General features: G+C 32.7%; 2 protein-coding genes across 7 annotated transcripts in view; one reads left to right on the top strand and one right to left on the bottom strand.

Moving 5' to 3' along the window:
• LOC148949414 (queuine tRNA-ribosyltransferase accessory subunit 2) overlaps window positions 1–19450 on the top strand; it is a 120018-nt gene that overhangs the window by 47366 nt on the left and 53202 nt on the right. For all 3 annotated transcript variants that reach the window (XM_089093432.1, XM_089093430.1, XM_089093431.1), the window contains exon 3: window positions 17247–17365. In XM_089093432.1, coding sequence (XP_088949558.1) covers window positions 17247–17365 — 119 coding nt within the window. The remainder of the gene's footprint in view (window positions 1–17246; window positions 17366–19450) is intronic.
• The window catches only part of LOC148949415 (uncharacterized), a 159799-nt gene that overhangs the window by 123681 nt on the left and 16668 nt on the right, over window positions 1–19450 (bottom strand). The window lies entirely within an intron of this gene.

The following is a 19450-nucleotide window of genomic DNA, read 5'->3' as shown; positions in this document are numbered from 1 at the left end:
CGAATTGCGTTCCTTCCGGTTTTTCTGGTAGGTAATTCTAATCTAGAGGTCAATACATCTTTCAAAGAGGAACGAGTACGCAATACCGGTCCTAGTGTGATTGATTTTTTGGACAATTGCCTTTAGTCAAGAATAGTTTGTTAGGAATGTGTCGTTTCTAAAGCTAACTCTCATTGGAAAAAAGGGGTATAAAGCTTTTTGTTTTTGATAATAATTTCACAATGAATGTATCGTTTGACGTGGGCATTTTTTATGAGCCAATCAGAGTTTGTTAAATATACGATAACTTGATTTGTGGTTGGGATTTGAATAAAAGAAATAGTTATGTTATTTGCTTGCGTGTATAGGAATTCCCGTGTTATTTGCTTGCAGGTATAGATATTCCCTTGTTTTGTGCTTGCTTGTAGATTAATTAACTTTTTATTTGATTGCGTGTATAGGTATTCCCTTGTTATTTGATTGCATATATATGAATTACCATGTTATTTGCTTGCATGTATAGGAATTCACATGTTATTTGCTTGCATGTATAGGAATTCCCTTGTTTTTTGCTTGCATGTATAGGAATTCCCATGTTATTTGCTTGCATGTATAAGAATTCCTATGTTATTTGCTTGCTTGTATAGGAATTCCCATGTTATTTGCTTGCGTGTATAGGAATTCCCTTGTTATTTGCTTGCATGTATAGGAATTCCCAAGTTATTTGCTTGCATGTATAGGAATTCGCTTGTTATTTGCTTGCTTGTATAGGAGTTTCCATGTTATTTGCTTGCATGTATAGGAATTCCCATGTTATATGATTGCGTGAATATGAATTCCGCTTTTATATGCTTGAGAGTATATTAATTAAAATCTTAAATTCTTTAATGTATATGAAAACAATTTTTAGTTGATTGCATGTATAGGAATTCCCAGGTTATTTTGATAGCGTGTAAAGGAATACCCATGTTATTTGCTTGCTTGTATAGTAATTCCCTTTTTATGTGCTTGCTTGTATAGTTATTCAAATGTTATTTTCTTGCTTGTATAGGAATTCCCTTGTTATTTGCTTGCTTGTATAGGAATTCCCTTGTTATTTGCTAGCATGTATAGGAATTACCATGTTATTTGCTTGCCTGTATAGGAATTCCTATGTTATTTGCTTGCGTGTATAGGAATTCCCATGTTATTTGCTTGCGTGTATAGGACTTCCCATGTTATTTGCTTTCATGTATAGGAATTCTCATGTTATTTGCTTGCGTGTATAGGAATTCCCTTGTTATGTGCTTGCTTGTATAGGAATTCCCATGTTATTTGCTTGCTTGTATATGATTTCCCAAGTTATTTGCTTGCATGTATATGAATTCAAAAGTTATTTGCTTTCGTGTATAGGAATTAACTATTTTTTTGCTTTCTTTTATATGAACTACCATTTTTTTTTCTTGGAGTTTTATGTATTGCCAATTTTTTTTGATTGCTTTTATAGGAATTCCAATGTTATTTGCTTTCTTGCATAGGAATTCCCATGTTATTTTCTTGCATGTATAGGAATTCCCATGTTATTTGCTTGCATGTATAGGAACTCCCATGTTATTTTCTTGGACTTATAGGAATTCCCACGTTATTTTGCTTGCGTGTATAGGAATTCCCATGTTATTTGCTTGCGTGTATAGGAATTCCCATGTTATTTGCTTGCATGTATAGGAATTCCCATGTTATTTGCTTGCGTGTATAGGAATTCCCATGCTATTTTAAGGGCTTATGTGTCCCCTTCCTATGCTATTCCAGGAGCTTATGTTCCTTTATATGCTATTATATGGACTTTTCCGTTTGGTTTTTCTTTACTTGGCCCCAAAGGAACCCCCCGGTCCTCAAAGGCTCTCTAGGCTCCCAAAGGGGCCGTGGTTTACCTTGTAACTTTTAAATTATCTTGATTTTCAAATTTCCGTTTGAAGGACTCTGTTGTTTTAAGCCAGTGTGATTTTTTCTTTACATGGTGTTCGTTCAAAAAAGCGAGAATTTCTGTTAAATAAATAATTCTTATATTTTTTCCGTTCAATTGAAGGCGAGGATTTCTGTTAAATAAATAATTGTTATACCTTTTAAAATGACTTCACGGGGGTTTGAGGGGGCTCTGTTGTTTAGAAGGACTAATGTTTTTGAAAAGGGTAATTACTTCTTTAGTTTACGAGATTTGCGAATTATTTGCGAAAATATATTTGCGTAAAGGTATTGCGATGGTTAAGAATGCCTCACGGGTAATTAAAGAATGGGATGCTTGCATCAACAATACAAAGAATATGCTATTATACTTAATAGATTTGACGCTTACAAGAGACATTGCTAGGAGGTATTGAATAGCTTAATTGAAAAATAACGATAGAATGACATTGTGACTTGACCTTGCTTTACATCGCCGATGTGGTCTGTATAATACATAAGTAACGTTTGAAAAGTATTGTCAATTTAAAAAGAAATGGCTGAAAAGTGTTTTGCGGGGGTTGGGTTGCATGGCGGGTTGTGTTGCACGCGGGTTCAGTTAATAGCGATCCAGTTGCACGGGGGTTTCGGTTATACAGGGGGTCAGTTACAAGGGGGATACAGTTGCACGGGGGTTGAGTTAAATGGGAATTGAGTTCCACGAGAGTAGTGCTTTGTCATGGTTTAGCCGTGAGGTCCCTTACCACAACCCCAAAGGGCTTCGATCCCCCCACCCCACCCCCGCAGGAACCCCCCGGTCCTCAAGGATTCCGTGTGGTTTGTCTTTACGTGGTGTTCATTAAAAACGAAATTTTTGTTGTAAATAAGTAGTTCTTTTATCTTTTAAAATAACTTTACGGGGTTTGAGAGACTCTGTTGCCTGATTCCATGTGGTTTTTCTTCTTTTCAGTAAAGAAACTCAATATCCTAAAAGTGTTTAATTCAAACTTTTTTAAAACTTCGAAATTTTTCAACTTTATTTATTTTTTTCTTTTTGTACATAACTTAAAATGTCAAAATATGCTTACAGTTCTAACAATTGCGCTCTGTGATTGGTCAGAGACACGATGTGACTTTCCCACTGGTATTCTATGACCGGTTATTTGACACTACCTTATCGATTGTATGTATTAAATCAGTATTTTTTACGCAGTGGAACGATAAACACATAAGTCATATCTTTAAAAAAAAAAAAGGGAAGATGGAGCATTTTAATAAAGTGTGTTTACATAACAAGGTTATTGTAGCATTGAGTGCTGACAAAGAGAAGTATTTAAACTTTGAAACAAGTACAGGCGGTAGCACTATTGGAAATGTATGCATGCATTGTCATGACAGTAAGGAATTAAATTTCTTTGGAATACCGAAAAAATTCAGCTCTTATGTTGGTGGTTATGCGAGATTGAGATCTCCAGAGATGATTGCACTCAAAGAGAATGCCAACATAAAAATAATCATTGATGATAGAGGACAAGTCCTTGCTACTGTTGCAGGTAACACATTACCTACTGATACATCCAATTGTCACCTTTCGGGTATTAGCATTCAACGGAAGATCAATAAAAGAAAGGCCTACTCTTCTACTAATATCGTAAACCATATCTTATCTACGTGCCGAAACTGTTCCCTGTGTAAAAATAATGTGATAATAGACAGTGAAATTACCATAAAAATGAAAAGGTCATTGGCAGGAAATATCACTATGGAATATAAAGATGAATCGATGAAAAACAAAGCACCACCAAACGTTACTGCCAGTGATCAAACCGTCATTGAACCAAATAATACCAAAGACGAAAAGAATATTGAGCCTGTTGATGAGACACCAGTAAAAATTGTGTATGACTCAAAATAGAATAATGATTATGCTACTGATTACGAACTAAGAGATGACAATAGCTATAATATCAAGAGAGAACATGGTGAACTATTTTATGGAACAGATTCAAAATTTCCAAAGTTAATCATTTATATTAATAATGTATCGTAATATATTTTTTGTATTAATATTCTACATAGCATTATTTCATTAAAAATATATTATGCATTACATTGTTTTGTGTTCATTATTTTTAGAGTAAGCTAGCATATTAAACGTTTAGAATGTCTAATAAAACGTCTGAGATGTAAGAAAAGGAATTTGCATACATCTATTTTCAGACACATGGCAACAAATTCATTCTTGAATTTACCTCATGTATAAATAAAAAAAGACATTTCATTCAAGAAATTTATGACGAATCTCTAAGTAAGCAACAAACTCTTTCTTGAAGTTACCTCATGGATACACAATGCAGAAATTTCATTTAAGAAATTATCACAAATTGTAAGTAAGTAGCAAATTCTTTCAAAAATATGTTAATACGTTTAAGCAATAAATATCTTTAAGCTTAACCCGTCTTTATTCTTTAGAATAGTTTTATTCATTTCATTAAATTATGAAGAAATTGTAAGTAAGTAACAATAGCTTTCTTGAATTCGCTCCCTGGACACAATACAGATATTTAATTCAAGAAATCATAATAAAATCGCAAGTAAGTAATAAAGTCTTGATTGTTTTCACCTATTGGATACACAATACTGAAATTTCATTCTAGAAATTATGAAGGAATTGTAAATAGGTAACACACTCATGTTACCTCATGGATACACAATGCATAAATTTCATTTAAGAAATTATCAAAAATTTTAAGTAAGTAGCAAATTCTTTCTTGAATTCGCCTCCTGGGTAAATAAAAAAGACATTTCATTAAAGAAATTATGAAAAAATATTAAGTAAGTAACAAATTCCTTCTTGAATTCACCTGCTGGATAAACAAAAAGACATTTCGTTCGAGAAATTATGACAAAATTCCAAGTAAGTAACAAACTCTTTATTGTTTTCATGACTTAGATACATGATGTAGAAATTTAATTCAATATATAATGAAAAAAATCTCATTAATTAGCAATTTAGTTCTTTAATTAACATATATTAAACACTATACGGAAATTAAAAATAGTAAATTATGAAAAAAAAAAATTTCTTTCATTAAGTAAAATCTGTTATGAAAAAATAATACAATGAATAAGTTAATATTTGATAAGTTATATAAGTAAGTAACATACTCTTTTCTATTACACCTATGTTTTAGAAAGCAAATAAAATAAATTAAATAATTTTTGAAAAAATCGACATTAAGTAACTTTTTTTTTTCAATTTAAAACAATAAATATTAACTTTTATTAAATTAGTTTAAATTTATTTAAATACCTTAGGAAAAAATTATCAGTAAGTAACAATTTTTTTCTTGAAGTCAACTCATGGATACACAATACGGAAATTTCATTCAAGAATTTCATGACTTAGATACACGATGTAGAAATTTGATTCAAGAAATTATAAAAAATTCTTAGTAAGTAAAAATTTCTTTCTTGAAGTCATCTCTTGGATACACAATATGGAAATTTCATTCAAGAAATTATGAAAATAATTGTAAGTAAGTAACAAACTCTTTATTGATTTTACCTCTTGGATATACAGTACAGATACTTCATTCAAGAAATTATTAAAAAATCGTAAGTAAGTAACTTTTTTTTTCTCTTTATCACAAACAATTTTCACTTAGCTAAATGATGTAGAAATTTAATTCAAGAAATTATTGAAAAATTCTCAGTAAGTAACAATTTCTTTCTTGAAGTCAACTCTTTGATACGCAATACGGAAATTTCATTCAAGAAATTATGAAAAAATTGTAACTAAGTAGAAAATTCTTTCTTGAATTTAGCCGTCTGACAAACAAAAAAGACATTTCATTCAAGAAATTATGACAAAATTCTAAGCAAGTAACAAACTCTTTATTGTTTTCACGACTTAGATATACGACATAGAAATTAAATTCAAGAAATTATTAAAAAATTCTCAGTCTAAGTAGCAAATTCTTTCTTGAATTCACCTGTTGGATAAACAAAAAAAAAAGTTAGTTCAAGAAATTAAGACAAAATTCTAAGTAAGTAACAAACTTTATTGTTTTCACGAGTTAGATATACGAAGTAGAAATTTAATTAAAGAAATTATTAAAAAATTATAATTCTAATTATCAAATTCTTTCTTGAATTCACCTTTTGTATAAAAAAAAAAAAACAAAAAAAGACATTTCGTTCAAGAAATTATGACAAAATTCTAAGTAAGTAACAAACTTTATTGTTTTCACGAGTTAGATGTAGGATGTAGAAATTAAATTCATGAAATTATGAAAAAATTCTCAGTAAGTAACCATTTCTTTCTTGAAGTCAACTCTTGGATACACAATACGGGAAATTTCATTCAAGAAATTATGAAAATATTTGTAAGTAAGTAACAAACTCTTTATTAATTTCACCTCTTGGATATACAGTACAGATACTACATTCAAGAAATTATGAAAAAATCTCAAGTAAGTAGCTTTTTTTTTCTCTTTATCACAAACAATTTTCACTTAGCTACACGATGTAGAAATTTAATTCAAGAAATTATGAAAAAATTCTCAGTAAGTAACAATTTCTTTCTTTAAGTCAACTCTTGGATACACACAATACAGAAATTTCATTCAAGAAATTATAAAAAATATTTGTAAGTAAGTAACAAGCTCTTTATTGATTTCAACTCTTGAATATACAGTACAGATACTTCATTCAAGAAACGTGATTAAACACATTTTGAAACTGCATGCTATTTGTATGCCTTTCCTTGGCACCTTTCCAAACGAGCGGGGATTCCCCACTGGTTCCTACACATTGCAAAAAAGTGAGCAGTACGAAAACTCCACGTTTTCAACCAGACTGGTTTATTAGGGACCAATCAGGAGAGACATGCAAAGTCGACATAGCTTTATTTCATTTTCTTTAAGGATCATTTAGACGAGGTTACGTGCGCGCACGTAACCTCGTCTAAATGAACCTTAAAGAAAATGAAATAAAGCTATGTCGACTTTGCATATCTCTCCTGATTGGTCCCTAAATACCAGTCTGGTTGAAAACGTGGAGTTTTTGTACTGCTCACTTTTTTGCAATGTGTAGGAACCAGTGGGGAAACCCCGCTCGTTTGGAAAGGTGCCAAGGAAAGGCATACAAATAGCATGTAGTTTCAAAACATGTTTAATCACCTTTCTTGAATGAAGTATCTGTACTGTATATTCAAGAGGTGAAATCAATAAAGAGCTTGTTACTTACTTACAAATATTTTTTATAATTTCTTGAATGAAATTTCCGTATTGTGTGTATCCAAGAGTTGACTTAAAGAAAGAAATTTTTACTTACTGATAATTTTTTCATAATTTCTTTAATTAAATTTCAACATCGTGTAGCTAAGTGAAAAGTGTTTGTGATAAAGAGAAAAAAAAGTTACTTACTTGCGATTTTTTGATAATTTCTTGAATGAAGTATCTGTACTGTATATCTAATAGGTGAAATTAATAAAGAGTGTGTTACTTACTTACAAATATTTCCATAATTTCTTGAATTAAATTTCCCGTATTGTGTATCCAAGAGTTGACTTCAAGAAAGAAATGGTTACTTGCTGAGAATATTTTCATAATTTCATGAATTTAATTTCTACATCGTATATATAACTCGTTAAAACAATAAAGTTTGTTACTTACTTAGAATTTTGTCATAATTTCTTGAACGAAATGTCTTTTTTTTTTTTTTTTTGTTTATCCAAAAGGTGAATTAAAGAAAGAATTTGCTACTTATACTTATAATTTTTTCAAAATTTATTTAATTAAATTTCTAAGTAGTATATATAAATCGTGAAAACAATAAATAGTTTGTTACTTACTTAGAATTTTGTCATAATTTCTTGAACGAAATGTTTTTTTTTGTTTATCCAACAGGTGAATTCAAGAAAGAATTTGCTACTTAGACTGAGAATTTTTTCATAATTTCTTGAATTTAATTTCTATGTCGTATATCTAACTCGTAAAAACAATAAAGAGTTTGTTACTTACTTAGAATTTTGTCATAATTTCTTGAACGAAATGTCTTTTTTGTTTGTCCAACAGCTAAATTCAAGAAAGAATTTGCTACTTAGTTACAATTTTTTCATAATTTCTTGAATGAAATTTCCGTATTGCGTATCCAAGAGTTGACTTCAAGAAAGAAATTGTTACTTACTGAGAATTTTTCAATAATTTCTTGAATTAAATTTCTACATAAGTTAGCTAAGTGAAAATTGTGTGTGATAAAGAGAAAAAAAAAGTTAGTTACTTACGATTTTTTAATAATTTCTTGAATGAAATATCTGTACTGTATATCCAAGAGGTGAAATCAATAAAGAGTTTGTTACTTACTTACAAATATTTTAATAATTTCTTGAATTAAATTTCCTCAGCGTGTATCCAAGAGATGAGGTCAAGAAAGACATTTCTACTTACGGATACTTTTTTCATAGTTTATTGAATCAAATTTCCACATGGTGTATCCATGTAATGAAATTCTTGAAGGAAATTTCCATATTGTGTATCCCTGAGTTGACTTCAAGAAAGAAATTGTTACTTAATGAGAATTTTTTCCCAATTTCTTGAATTAAATTTCTACATCGTGTAGCTAAGTGAAAATTGTTTTTGATAAATAGAAAAAAAAGTTACTTACTTGCGATTTTTTCATAATTTCTTGAATGAAGTATCTGTACTGTATATCCAAGAGGTGAAAACAAAAAGAGTTTGTTACTTACTTACAAATATTTTCATAATTTCTTGAATGAAATTTCTGTATTGTGTATCCAAGAGTTGACTTCAAGAAAGAAATTTGTTTTTTTCATAATTTCTTAAATGAAATTTCCGCATTGTGTATCCAAGAGTTGACTTCAAGAAAGAAATTGTTACTTACTGATAAATTTTTTAATGATATCTTGAATTAAATTTCTACATCTTGTATCTAAGTCATGAAAACAATAAAGAGTTTGTTACTTACTTGGAATTTTGTCATAATTTCTCGAACGAAATGTATTTTTTGTTTATTCAGCATGTGAATTCAAGAAGGAATTTGTTACTTACTTAAAATTTTTTCATAATTTATTTAATGAACTGTATTTTTTATTGAGACAGGAGTTGAATTCAAGAAATAATTTAATAATAAATTAAAATTTTTGATAATTTCTTAAATGAAATTTATGCATTGTGTATCCATGAGGTAACATGAGTGTGTTACCTATTTACAATTCCTTCATAATTTCTAGAATGAAATTTCAGTATTGTGTATCCAATAGGTGAAAACAATAAAGACTTTATTACTTACTTGCGATTTTATTATGATTTCTTGAATTAAATATCTGTATTGTGTCCAGGAAGCGAATTCAAGAAAGCTATTGTTACTTACTTACAATTTCTTCATAATTTAATGAAATGATTAAAACTATTCTATAGAATAAAGACGGGTTAAGCTTAAAGATATTTATTGCTTAAACGTATTAACATATTTTTGAATGAATTTGCTACTTACTTAAAATTTTTGATAATTTTTTAAATGAAATTTCTGGATTCTGTATACATGAGGTAACTTCAAGAAAGAGTTTGTTGCTTACTTAGAATTTCGTCATAATTTCTTTAATGAACTGTCTTTTTTATTTACCCAGGAGGCGAATTCAAGAAAGAATTTGTTCCCATGTGTCTGACAATAGATGTATGCAAATTCCTTTTCTTACATCTCCGACGTTTTATTAGACATTCTAAACGTTTAATATGCTAGCTTACTCTAAAAATAATGAACACATAACAATGTAATGCGTAATATATTTTTAATGAAATAATGCTATGTAGAATATTAATACAAAAAATATATTATGATACATTATTATTATTAATGATTAACTTTGGACATTTTGAATCTGTTCCGTAATATAGTTCACCAGGTTCTATCTTGATATTATAGCTATTGTCATCTCTTAGTTCGTGATTAGTAGCATAATCATTATTCCATTTTCAGTCATACACAATTTTTAATGGTGTTTCATCAACAGGCTCAATATGCTTTTCGTCTTTGGTATAATTTGGTTTATTGACTGTTTGATCAATGGCAGTAACGTTTGCTGGTGATTTGTTTTTCGTCGATTCATTTTTATATTCCATCGTGATATTTTCTGACAATGCCCTTTTTATTTTTCTGGTAATTTCACTGTCTATTATCACATTATTTTTACACAGGGAACAGTTTCGGCACGTAGATAAGTATGGTTTACGATATTAATAGAAGAGTAGGTCTTTCTTTTATTGATCTTCCGTTGAATGCTAATACCCTAAAGGTGACGATTGGATGTTTCAGTAGGTAATGTGTTACCTGCAACAGTAGCAAGGACTAGTCCTCTATCATCAACGATTTTTTTATGTTGGCATTCTCTTTGAGTGCAATCATCTCTGGAGATCTCAATCTCGCATAACCACCAACATAAGAGTTGAATTTTTTCGGTATTCCAAAGAAATTTAATTCCTTACTGTCATGACAATGCATGCATACATTTCCAATAGTGCTACCACCTGTACTTGTTTCAAAGTTTAAATACTTCTCTTTGTCAGCATTCAATGCTACAATAACCTTGTTATGTAAACACACTTTATTAAAATGCTCCATCTTCACTTTTTTTTTAAAGATATGACTTATGTGTTTATCGTTCCACTGCGTAAAAAATACTGATTTAATACATACAATCGATAAGGTAGTGTCAATAACCGGTCATAGAATACCAGTGGGAAAGTCACATAGTGTGTCTGACCAATCACAGAGCTCAATTGTTAGAACTGTAAGCATATTTTGACATTTTAGATTATGTACAAAAAGAAAAAAATAAATAAAGTCTAAAAATTTCTAATTTTTAAAAAAGTTTTAATTAAACACTTTTAGGATATTGAGTTTCTCTACTGATAAGAAGAAAAACCACATGGAATCAGGCAACAGAGTCTCTCAAACCCCGTAAAGTTATTTTAAAAGATACAAGAACTACTTATTTACAACAAAAATTTTGTTTTTAATGAACACCAAGTAAAGACAAACCACACGGAATCCTTGAGGACCGGGGGGTTCCTTCAGGGGTGGAGTGGGGGGATCGGAGCCCTTTGGGGTTGTGGTAAGGGACCTCACGGCTAAACCACGACAAAGCACTACTCTCGTGGAACTCAATTCCCATTTAACTCAACCCCCGTGCACCTGTATCCCCCTTGTCACTGACCCCCTGTATAACCAAAACCCCCGTGCAACCGTATCCCCTTTAACTGAACTCTCGTGCCACTAAACCATCCATGCAACCTATCCCCCTCAAAACACTTTTCAGCCATTTCTTTTTAAATTGACAATACTTTTCAAACGTTACTTATGTATTATACAGACCACATCGGCAAGGTAAAGCTAGGTCAAGTCACAATGTCATTCTATCGTTACTTTTCAATTAAGCTATTCAATACTTTCTAGAAATGTCTCTTGTAAGCGTCAAATCTATTAAGTATAATAGCATATTCTTTGTATTGTTGATGCAAGCATCCCATTCTTTAATTACCCGTGAGGCATTCTTAACCATCGAAATTCCTTTACACAAATATATTTTCGCAAAAAATTCGCAAATCTCGTAAACTAAAGGAGTAATTGCCCTTTTCAAAAAATTTAGTCCTTCTAAACAACAGAGCCCCCTCAAACCCCCGTGAAGTCATTTTAAAAGGTATAACAATTATTTATTTAACAGAAATCCTCGCCTTCAATTGAACGGAAAAAATATAAGAATTATTTATTGAACAGAAAGTCTCGCTTTTTTGAACGAACACCATGTAAAGAAAAAATCACACTGGCTTAAAACAACAGAGTCCTTCAAACGGAACTTTGAAAATCAAGAGAATGTAAAAGTTACAAGGTAAACCACGGCCCCTTTGGGAGCCTAGAGAACCTTTGAGGACCGGGGGGTTCCTTCGGGGCCAAGTAAAGAAAAACCAAACGGAAAAGCCCTTATAATAGCATAGAAAGGAACATAAGCTCCTGGAATAGCATAGGAAGGGGGCACATAAGCCCTTAAAATAGCATGGGAATTCCTATACACGCAAGCAAATTACAAGGGAATTCCTATACATGCAATAAAATATCATGGGAATTCCTATACACGCAAGCAAATAACAGGAGAATTCCTATACACGCAATCAAAATAACGTGGGAATTCCTATACGTGCAGGCAAATACATTGGGAATTCCTATAAATGCAAGCAAATAACATGGGAATTCCTATACAAGCAAGAAAATAACATGGGAATTCCTATGCACGAAAGCAAATAACATGGGAATTCCTATACACGAAAGCACAATAACGGGGAAATTCCTATACATCCAACCAACTAACATGGGAGTTCCTATACATGCAAGCAAATAACATGGGAATTCCTATACACGCAAGCAAATAACATGTGAATTCCTATACATGCAAGCAAATAACATGGGAAATCATATACAAGCAAGCCAATAACATTGGAATTCCTCTACATGCGCGCAAATAACACGGGACTTCCTATACACGCAAGCAAGTAACTTGGGAATTCCTATACATGAAAGCAAATAACAAGGGAATTCCTATACACGCAAGCAAATAACATGGGAATTCCTATACACGCAAGCAAAGAACATTGGAATTCCTATACAAGCAAGCAAATAACATGGGAATTCCTATACATGCAAGCAAATAACAAGTGAATTCCTATACATGCAAGCAAATAACATGGGAATTACTATACAAGCAAGCAAATAACATTGGAATTCCTATACAAGCAAGCAAATAACATGTGAAATCATATAAATGAAAGCAAATAACATGGGAATTCCTGTACATGCAAGCAAATAACAAGGGAATTCCTATACATGCAAGCAAATAACATGGGAATTCCTATACACGCAAGCAAATAACATTGGAATTCCTATACACTCAATCAAAATACCGTGGGAATTCCTATTCATGCACTCATTTTCCCTTTGATTTAATATACATGCAATCAAATTACCTGTGAATTCCTATGCACGCAAACAAATAACATGGTAATTCCTATACATGCAGGCAAATAACATGGGAATTCCTATACACGCAAGCAAATAACATGGGAATTCCTATACATGCAAGCAAATAACAAGGGAATTCCTATACACGCAAGCAAATAACTTGGGGATTCCTATACATTCAAGCAAATAACAAGGTAATTCCTATACACTCAAGCAAATAACATGGGAATTCCTATACACGCAAGCAAATAGCATTGGAATTCTTATACATGCAAGCAAATAACATGGGAATTCCTATACATGCAAGCAAATAACATGGGAATTCCTATACACGCAAGCAAATAACATGGGAATTCCTATACATGCAAGCAAATAACAAGGGAATTCATATACAAGCAAGCACATAACATGGGACTTCCTATACATGCAAGCAAATAACATGGGAATTCCTATACATGCAAGCAAATAACAAGGGACTATCTATACATGCAAGCAAATAACATGGGAATTCCTATACACGCAAGCAAATAACATAACCATTTCTTTTACTCAAATCCCAACCACAAATCAAGTTATCGTATATTGAACAACCTCTGATTGGCTCATAAAAAATGCCAACGTCAAACGATACATTCATTGTGCAATTCTTATCAAAAACAAAAAGCTTTATAACCCTTTTTTCAATGAGAGTTAGCTTTAGCAACAACAAATTTTTAACAAACTCGTCTTGACTAACTGCAATTGTCAAAAAAATCAATCAGACTAGGACCGGTATTGCGTACTCGTTCCTCTTTGAAAGATGTATTGACCTCTAGATTATAATTACCTACCAGAAAAACCGGAAGGAACGCAATTCGTTGAAAACTTACACACATATCCATGCCTCAGGCGTAGGTTTGAATGTAGGTTTTCAACGAATTGGGCGCTTACTACTGACATGTTGAGAGGCTTTTGAATCAATTGAAAAGACTATTTGCGCACATGTTGTCAAATGGGCATCTCTGAATATCTCAGGAACAACAAATGATATCAACTTGAAACTTTCAGGGAACAGTCAGGAGATGTTGAACTAAATAAAAAGACACTATATGCACCCAGATTGTCAGAGGGATTTATCTGCAAAATCTCAGGAATGGCTTAGAGTATTAATTTGAAACTTACAATGCATATTGAGTTGGGGGGGGGGTGTTGAACCAAATCTAAACACAGTATATACATCCCGTCGTCAATAGAGTGTATCTGTAATATCTCAGAAACCGCTAAGGGAATCATGTTGAAATTTCCCAAAATGTTGAGAAGGATGTCGAACTAAATTAAAAGCACTACCTGTATTCAGGTAGTCAAAAGGGCGCATCTGCAGTGCCTCAGGATGGCTAAGGTTATTAAGTTGAAACTTTCATGGAATGTCTTAGGGGATTTTGAATTAAATCGAAAGACACCATTTGCTATTAGGTCGTCAAAAGGACGTAGCTTCAATAGCTCAGAATGACTAAGGGTGTAAAAGTGCAACTTTCAAGGAATGTTGAGGAGGATATAGAACTAAATCAGCAGACGCTTTTTGCATCCAGGCTGTCAAAAAAGTGCATCTGCATTGTATCAGGAGTGAAAAAGGTTATCAAGTTGAAACTATAAGGGGGTGCTGGGTAGATAAGATGTTTAGTTTAAAAGATTGCTATTACAAGCCCCAAAGGGCCGAAATCCTCTTTCGTTGTTAAAAGAAAAGAAGAAAGATCAGGAGCCACTTAAAACTGGCTAATGAATGCAAAAATAAGCTGAGAGAATAAATAATTCTTTAACCATTTCAGGAGGGATGAAATAAAGGAAACGTTGCAGGGATTTAAGGAAACAAATCTATATTATCATGGATTAAGATGGGTTTACTCTCATGTCAAAGTCCGTGGCATCATGCGAAATATCAGTGTGGATGCTCAGAGGGTTCCTTATTAAATTTCTATTGCCTGTTTTAACAACGGTTAGGTCATCGACATATTTCCAACTATCACGAAGTTCCTTAGATAGGCTTTTAACCATAACTGAGAAAAGGAGAGGCCAAGAAGAGTACCTTAGGATGCTCTCTTTTGACCAGAGAGAAAAATGGAATGGTGATTCAGATATTTGACTACTTGTAATATATTTGATTAGAAGGAGGCAACCCATTTCTCCAGGAAAGAGTTAATGTTGAGTTCAGTGACAAGTTTCTCAACTATTATATTGTGGTGAATAAGATCAAATATTTCTTGGAGATCGTGGAAGTTATATTTAGCCAAGTATTAGGCTTTTCTATAATTTTTCTAATCGAGTTTATAATATGTACAAGGTAAGGGGAAGCTGAAGTGGATTTGAGGTTTACAAATTGTCTTTGGTCAGTAAAAGGTAGGATTGTTTCCCTTTAGTCAATCTGCAAATAATGTTAATCAATTAACTTGTTAAGTTTTGAAAAAACAAAAAAAAAAAACAAAAAAAAAACAATGAACAAATACTGTGGAATCATTCAGAATGATGTGAAATTAAGATCACAAAGGATCAGGAAGTTTAGTTAAGCCTAAAAATACTCAAAGACCACCTTTCCTAATCGAAACTGACAAGTCATAACTCACACTGAAAAGTCAAACAGTTCAAGCCTCATATGAAAAACAAGAAACAATTGATTTCGACGTCAGAAACTATAATCTTAGGAGACATAGACCTCCTACTTCTACAAATCTCCTGGGTCAAGGTGAAGGAGAGAGATCCTTGCAAAAACTGAGGCCAGGAGCGCCGAGGTACTGGCAAACGAACCGCTAGCTTCAAAAGTAGATCCGATGAAGTTTTCGAAGCATTGCGCATACTGCACAGATATCATCATTATAGCTTCAGATTGTGACAAACGACAGTAATTCCATGCTTTGACTAGACATTGCAAAACCCTAGAGGAGAAAATAGTTTATCCAAGACAATTATCTAGTATACCACAGCATAGACTGTGTATTTGCTATGCTAAAGTAGACCAACTAATGCCCAAGTTAACTGAATTAAAGCAAGTTGCGGCAGAAGGACAGCCGGTTGTAGTCTGTATAGCAGAAGTAAATTCTAAAAAGTAAACAGCATTGATGAACATGAAATTTAAACAAATGGCTACCGTGTGGTATATAACCTTACAAATGAAAGGAGATTAATCGTAATCTACTAAGCAAATCATTTAAAAACCTACCCATAATCAATTCTCGTACATAATGACATCGGTGTGGAAATAGTCACAATTCGCGAAAAAAAGTGAGAAATATTTTAATAGGATCCGTCTATCGTTTTACAAGTGGCAACTTCCATCAGAAGAAGGCCTCTTTGCAGCTATTGAGAAAACAGCTTTTTGTAAATACTCAAACCGTCACTAGTAGATATTAATGATAGGAGACCAACTTATCAGAACTAAAGTGGACAAATGATAAGACTATTCACGTCAATATGACTAAATTGGAAAATACCACAACTAAACTCAAATAAGCTAGGGAAAGAACTCAAGCGAAAGATTGGGCTTGAACAAATCAAAACAATTATTCTGTGATATATTAGGAAGAGCGGCTGAGGCAGAAACCACCCCTAAACTTGACGACGGACAAAAACACTCTCAAAAACGGAAAATGTAAAATTTCATAAATATTAGAGGATGGGGCTTTAAAAATGAAAGAGCCTAATTCGGAACATGATAGAATCTTCTATCTATTTAAAATTCATTTTGCTGTCTATGTAAAAATATCACTAGCTCCTGAAATGTTTCTCGTTTTGTTCCTGCTGGTCGGGAGGTTTTAAACGTTTATTCTGTATTTAGTACAAATTAAAAAAAAATCCTGTATCAGATGGGATAGCACTTGAAGTTTTTGTACTTAAAAAAGGAATGCAATAAAACTTTACATGCTTCTAGCCCTGCTCTTCTGGCTGGCAACGGTACCTACAAAGCTTGAGTGTAATAATTGTTGCTAGGTACTGGCATTACGGTTGGTATATTTATTAATACCTTTAATTTTTTTTTCCACCTGAAACTGAAGCCATGACACTGATAGTTAAAAAGCGGCTTAATTGGTGTGCAAGGTACATAAATGGGAATCCCTTTCATGGGAGGTCGAGTTCGTCCAAAACTATCAAAATTGGTGAAATATGTGTATTAGACGGAGAAATATGCCAACATCTTAAAATTCTTTACATTTGAAGGGGGGAGATCTTCAACCCCTCTACACGTGTCTGTATTTGCTTTTATAATTTATTCATTTTTTGTTTTGTTTTTATGTTTTTCGCAAGTTCACTAATGAACTAACTTTGCTTTCTTTTTTTCCCTTTAGAGAATGTTCACATATATATCAATAAATGATTCTGCGACAGTACTCCCACCTGGTTACAATCAAGCATCTGGAATATCACTATGGAAAAGAAGCGGTAGACTTGTCCTTGGTGTTAAAGAGTAATTTTTTTATCACTTCATTTGGAACATTGGCTTTTAGTACAGGCAAGCTAGATTTTGAGCCCAAACAAATTGCAGCAGAAATGATTTTTACACCATATTGAAGAGAAAAGTAAGCTGAACAACATATCCAAAATTGTAAATTCTAGGTCGACGCAAAACTAGTTTTTTTTTTTTTGCTTTTTGTGTCAATTTTTTCAGTTTTTCAAAAAAAAAAAATGAACCGTTGGTAAATGTTCGTTTTTCGTATATGAAGTATCATCCCGGTGTAAACTGAAGGGCTGAGCCCGAAAATGAAAGCAATTTTGATGTACAATGTATCAGAAAAAGTTTCATAATCATCAATATCTGACTTTACCTTTCTCATCCTTGTGACCTCTTTTTCACCATACTATCAGAAGGCAACTATTCTGACATAAAATGATGAGCTGCGCCCAAAAATCAAATTAACCTGATGTAATGTCTAGTAGAGAACCCGTTTCATATTCATCAATATGGACTTTTTATTTTCATTTGACATGTTTCTTTTCATACTTATTGTCCACCAATTCGTCGATTTTTGGTAAAAAAAAAAAATAAGGCGGCTGTTAAATTACGGTTGGCTCATTTAGAAGACGAGTTAACGCACAGAAGGCAGCTACATCACTTTCATTACCTTCGTAGGCAATAAATAATATCACGTTTCGTCCCACGCTTTGTCCAAGTGATTTCCCGGATAAAGCCGTAAGCAAAGAATCAAATAAACATGGTGTAATGTCTACTAGAATGCCCGTTTCATATTCATCAATATGCACTTTTTGTTTTCATTTGACATTTTAGCACTTTGCACTTATTCTTTTAGCGCTTATTGTCCACCAATTCGTCGATTGTTGGTAAAACAAATTACAATAGAAATAATTTTACACCATGTCGTAGAGGAAAAAAAGCTGAACAACATAACCAAAGTTGCACATTCTAGGTTGACGCAAAAAGTAGCGCTTCTTGTGTATCGTGTCAGTTTTCTCACTTTTCTAAAAAAAATTAAGTTCCGGTAATTGTTCGTTTTTCTTGAACTGAATTATTATTCCGATTTAAAAAGACGAGATGAGTGCGAAAATGGAGTCAAATTTGGTGTACGGTATATAAAACGTTTCATAATCATCAATATGAGATTTTTACGTTTCTCGTCGTCGTGACCCCCATTTTTTTTTATCCGACCATCTTTTGCTGGCTAAATTGTCGATTCTGAGGTCTAATAATCAGTTAGCCTGAATATGATCGTTGCTGATTCCGTCGCCTAATGGGTCGGCCTAAAAAAGGGATTGCAAGATGTTTATTAAAACATTAAAAATACTAGAAACCAGAAATCATCTATGAAACTAGTTTTTAGCGACCGACATTTAAAATCTTACTCAAACTAAACTATTATCAACACACTGACTAGTCTTAATAGCTGATAAAATTATCAAATGAACTTCATGAGCATTTCAAAGACAGAATCAAACACCAACTAGTATTCGCAACTTATTCTTTTAATTCAGACATCTAAGCTTCGACGTTCTCCTCATCGTTATAGCTTTCTATTCTTGGAGAATTAGAACATACTGTCCCTTTGCACGTTTTACACGCTGCAGTACAAGCTAAGCCATTTTTAAAGCAGCTACATTCCAGTTAACAGAAGCACGTGGCGATTTTTAGAAGTTTTTGAGGTGCTGGTAGAACGTTAGTAGTCAATACACACAAAAAGTCGTGTTAATTTTTCTAACCCCATTTCTCGGCTTTAAGTTGAGGATCAGGAACTCCGCTATATACCTGGACGTTGTAGAAAACCCCGTAACTGTGGAATTCAGCCACAACAGAAGTTGGTGGTAACTATTCTGGGTGGACGAACGTGCCAGCAGTGGTCACCTTCTTTTTAAAATCTTCCCTGCGGAGTTCATTCAGGTTTCCCTCTTTTGATGAGCCATATATCGTGAGCAGAGTGGCTTCTCCAGCAACCTTTACTTCCTCCTTCGAAGCTGACTTCAGCATGAAACTGCAGCTGATGTACGAAAATCGGCATCTCTCATTAGCTTCTTCAGAGCAAGGCCTTTTCTCACACCGTGA

Source organism: Artemia sp. Qi Xiang Cuo, chromosome 8, assembly GCF_049724085.1.
Source record: "Artemia sp. Qi Xiang Cuo chromosome 8, ASM4972408v1, whole genome shotgun sequence".
Taxonomy (NCBI): Eukaryota; Metazoa; Arthropoda; class Branchiopoda; order Anostraca; family Artemiidae; genus Artemia; species Artemia sp. Qi Xiang Cuo.
Note: the sequence above shows the minus strand (reverse complement) of the source record. Positions and strands in the feature narration are given on the sequence as shown.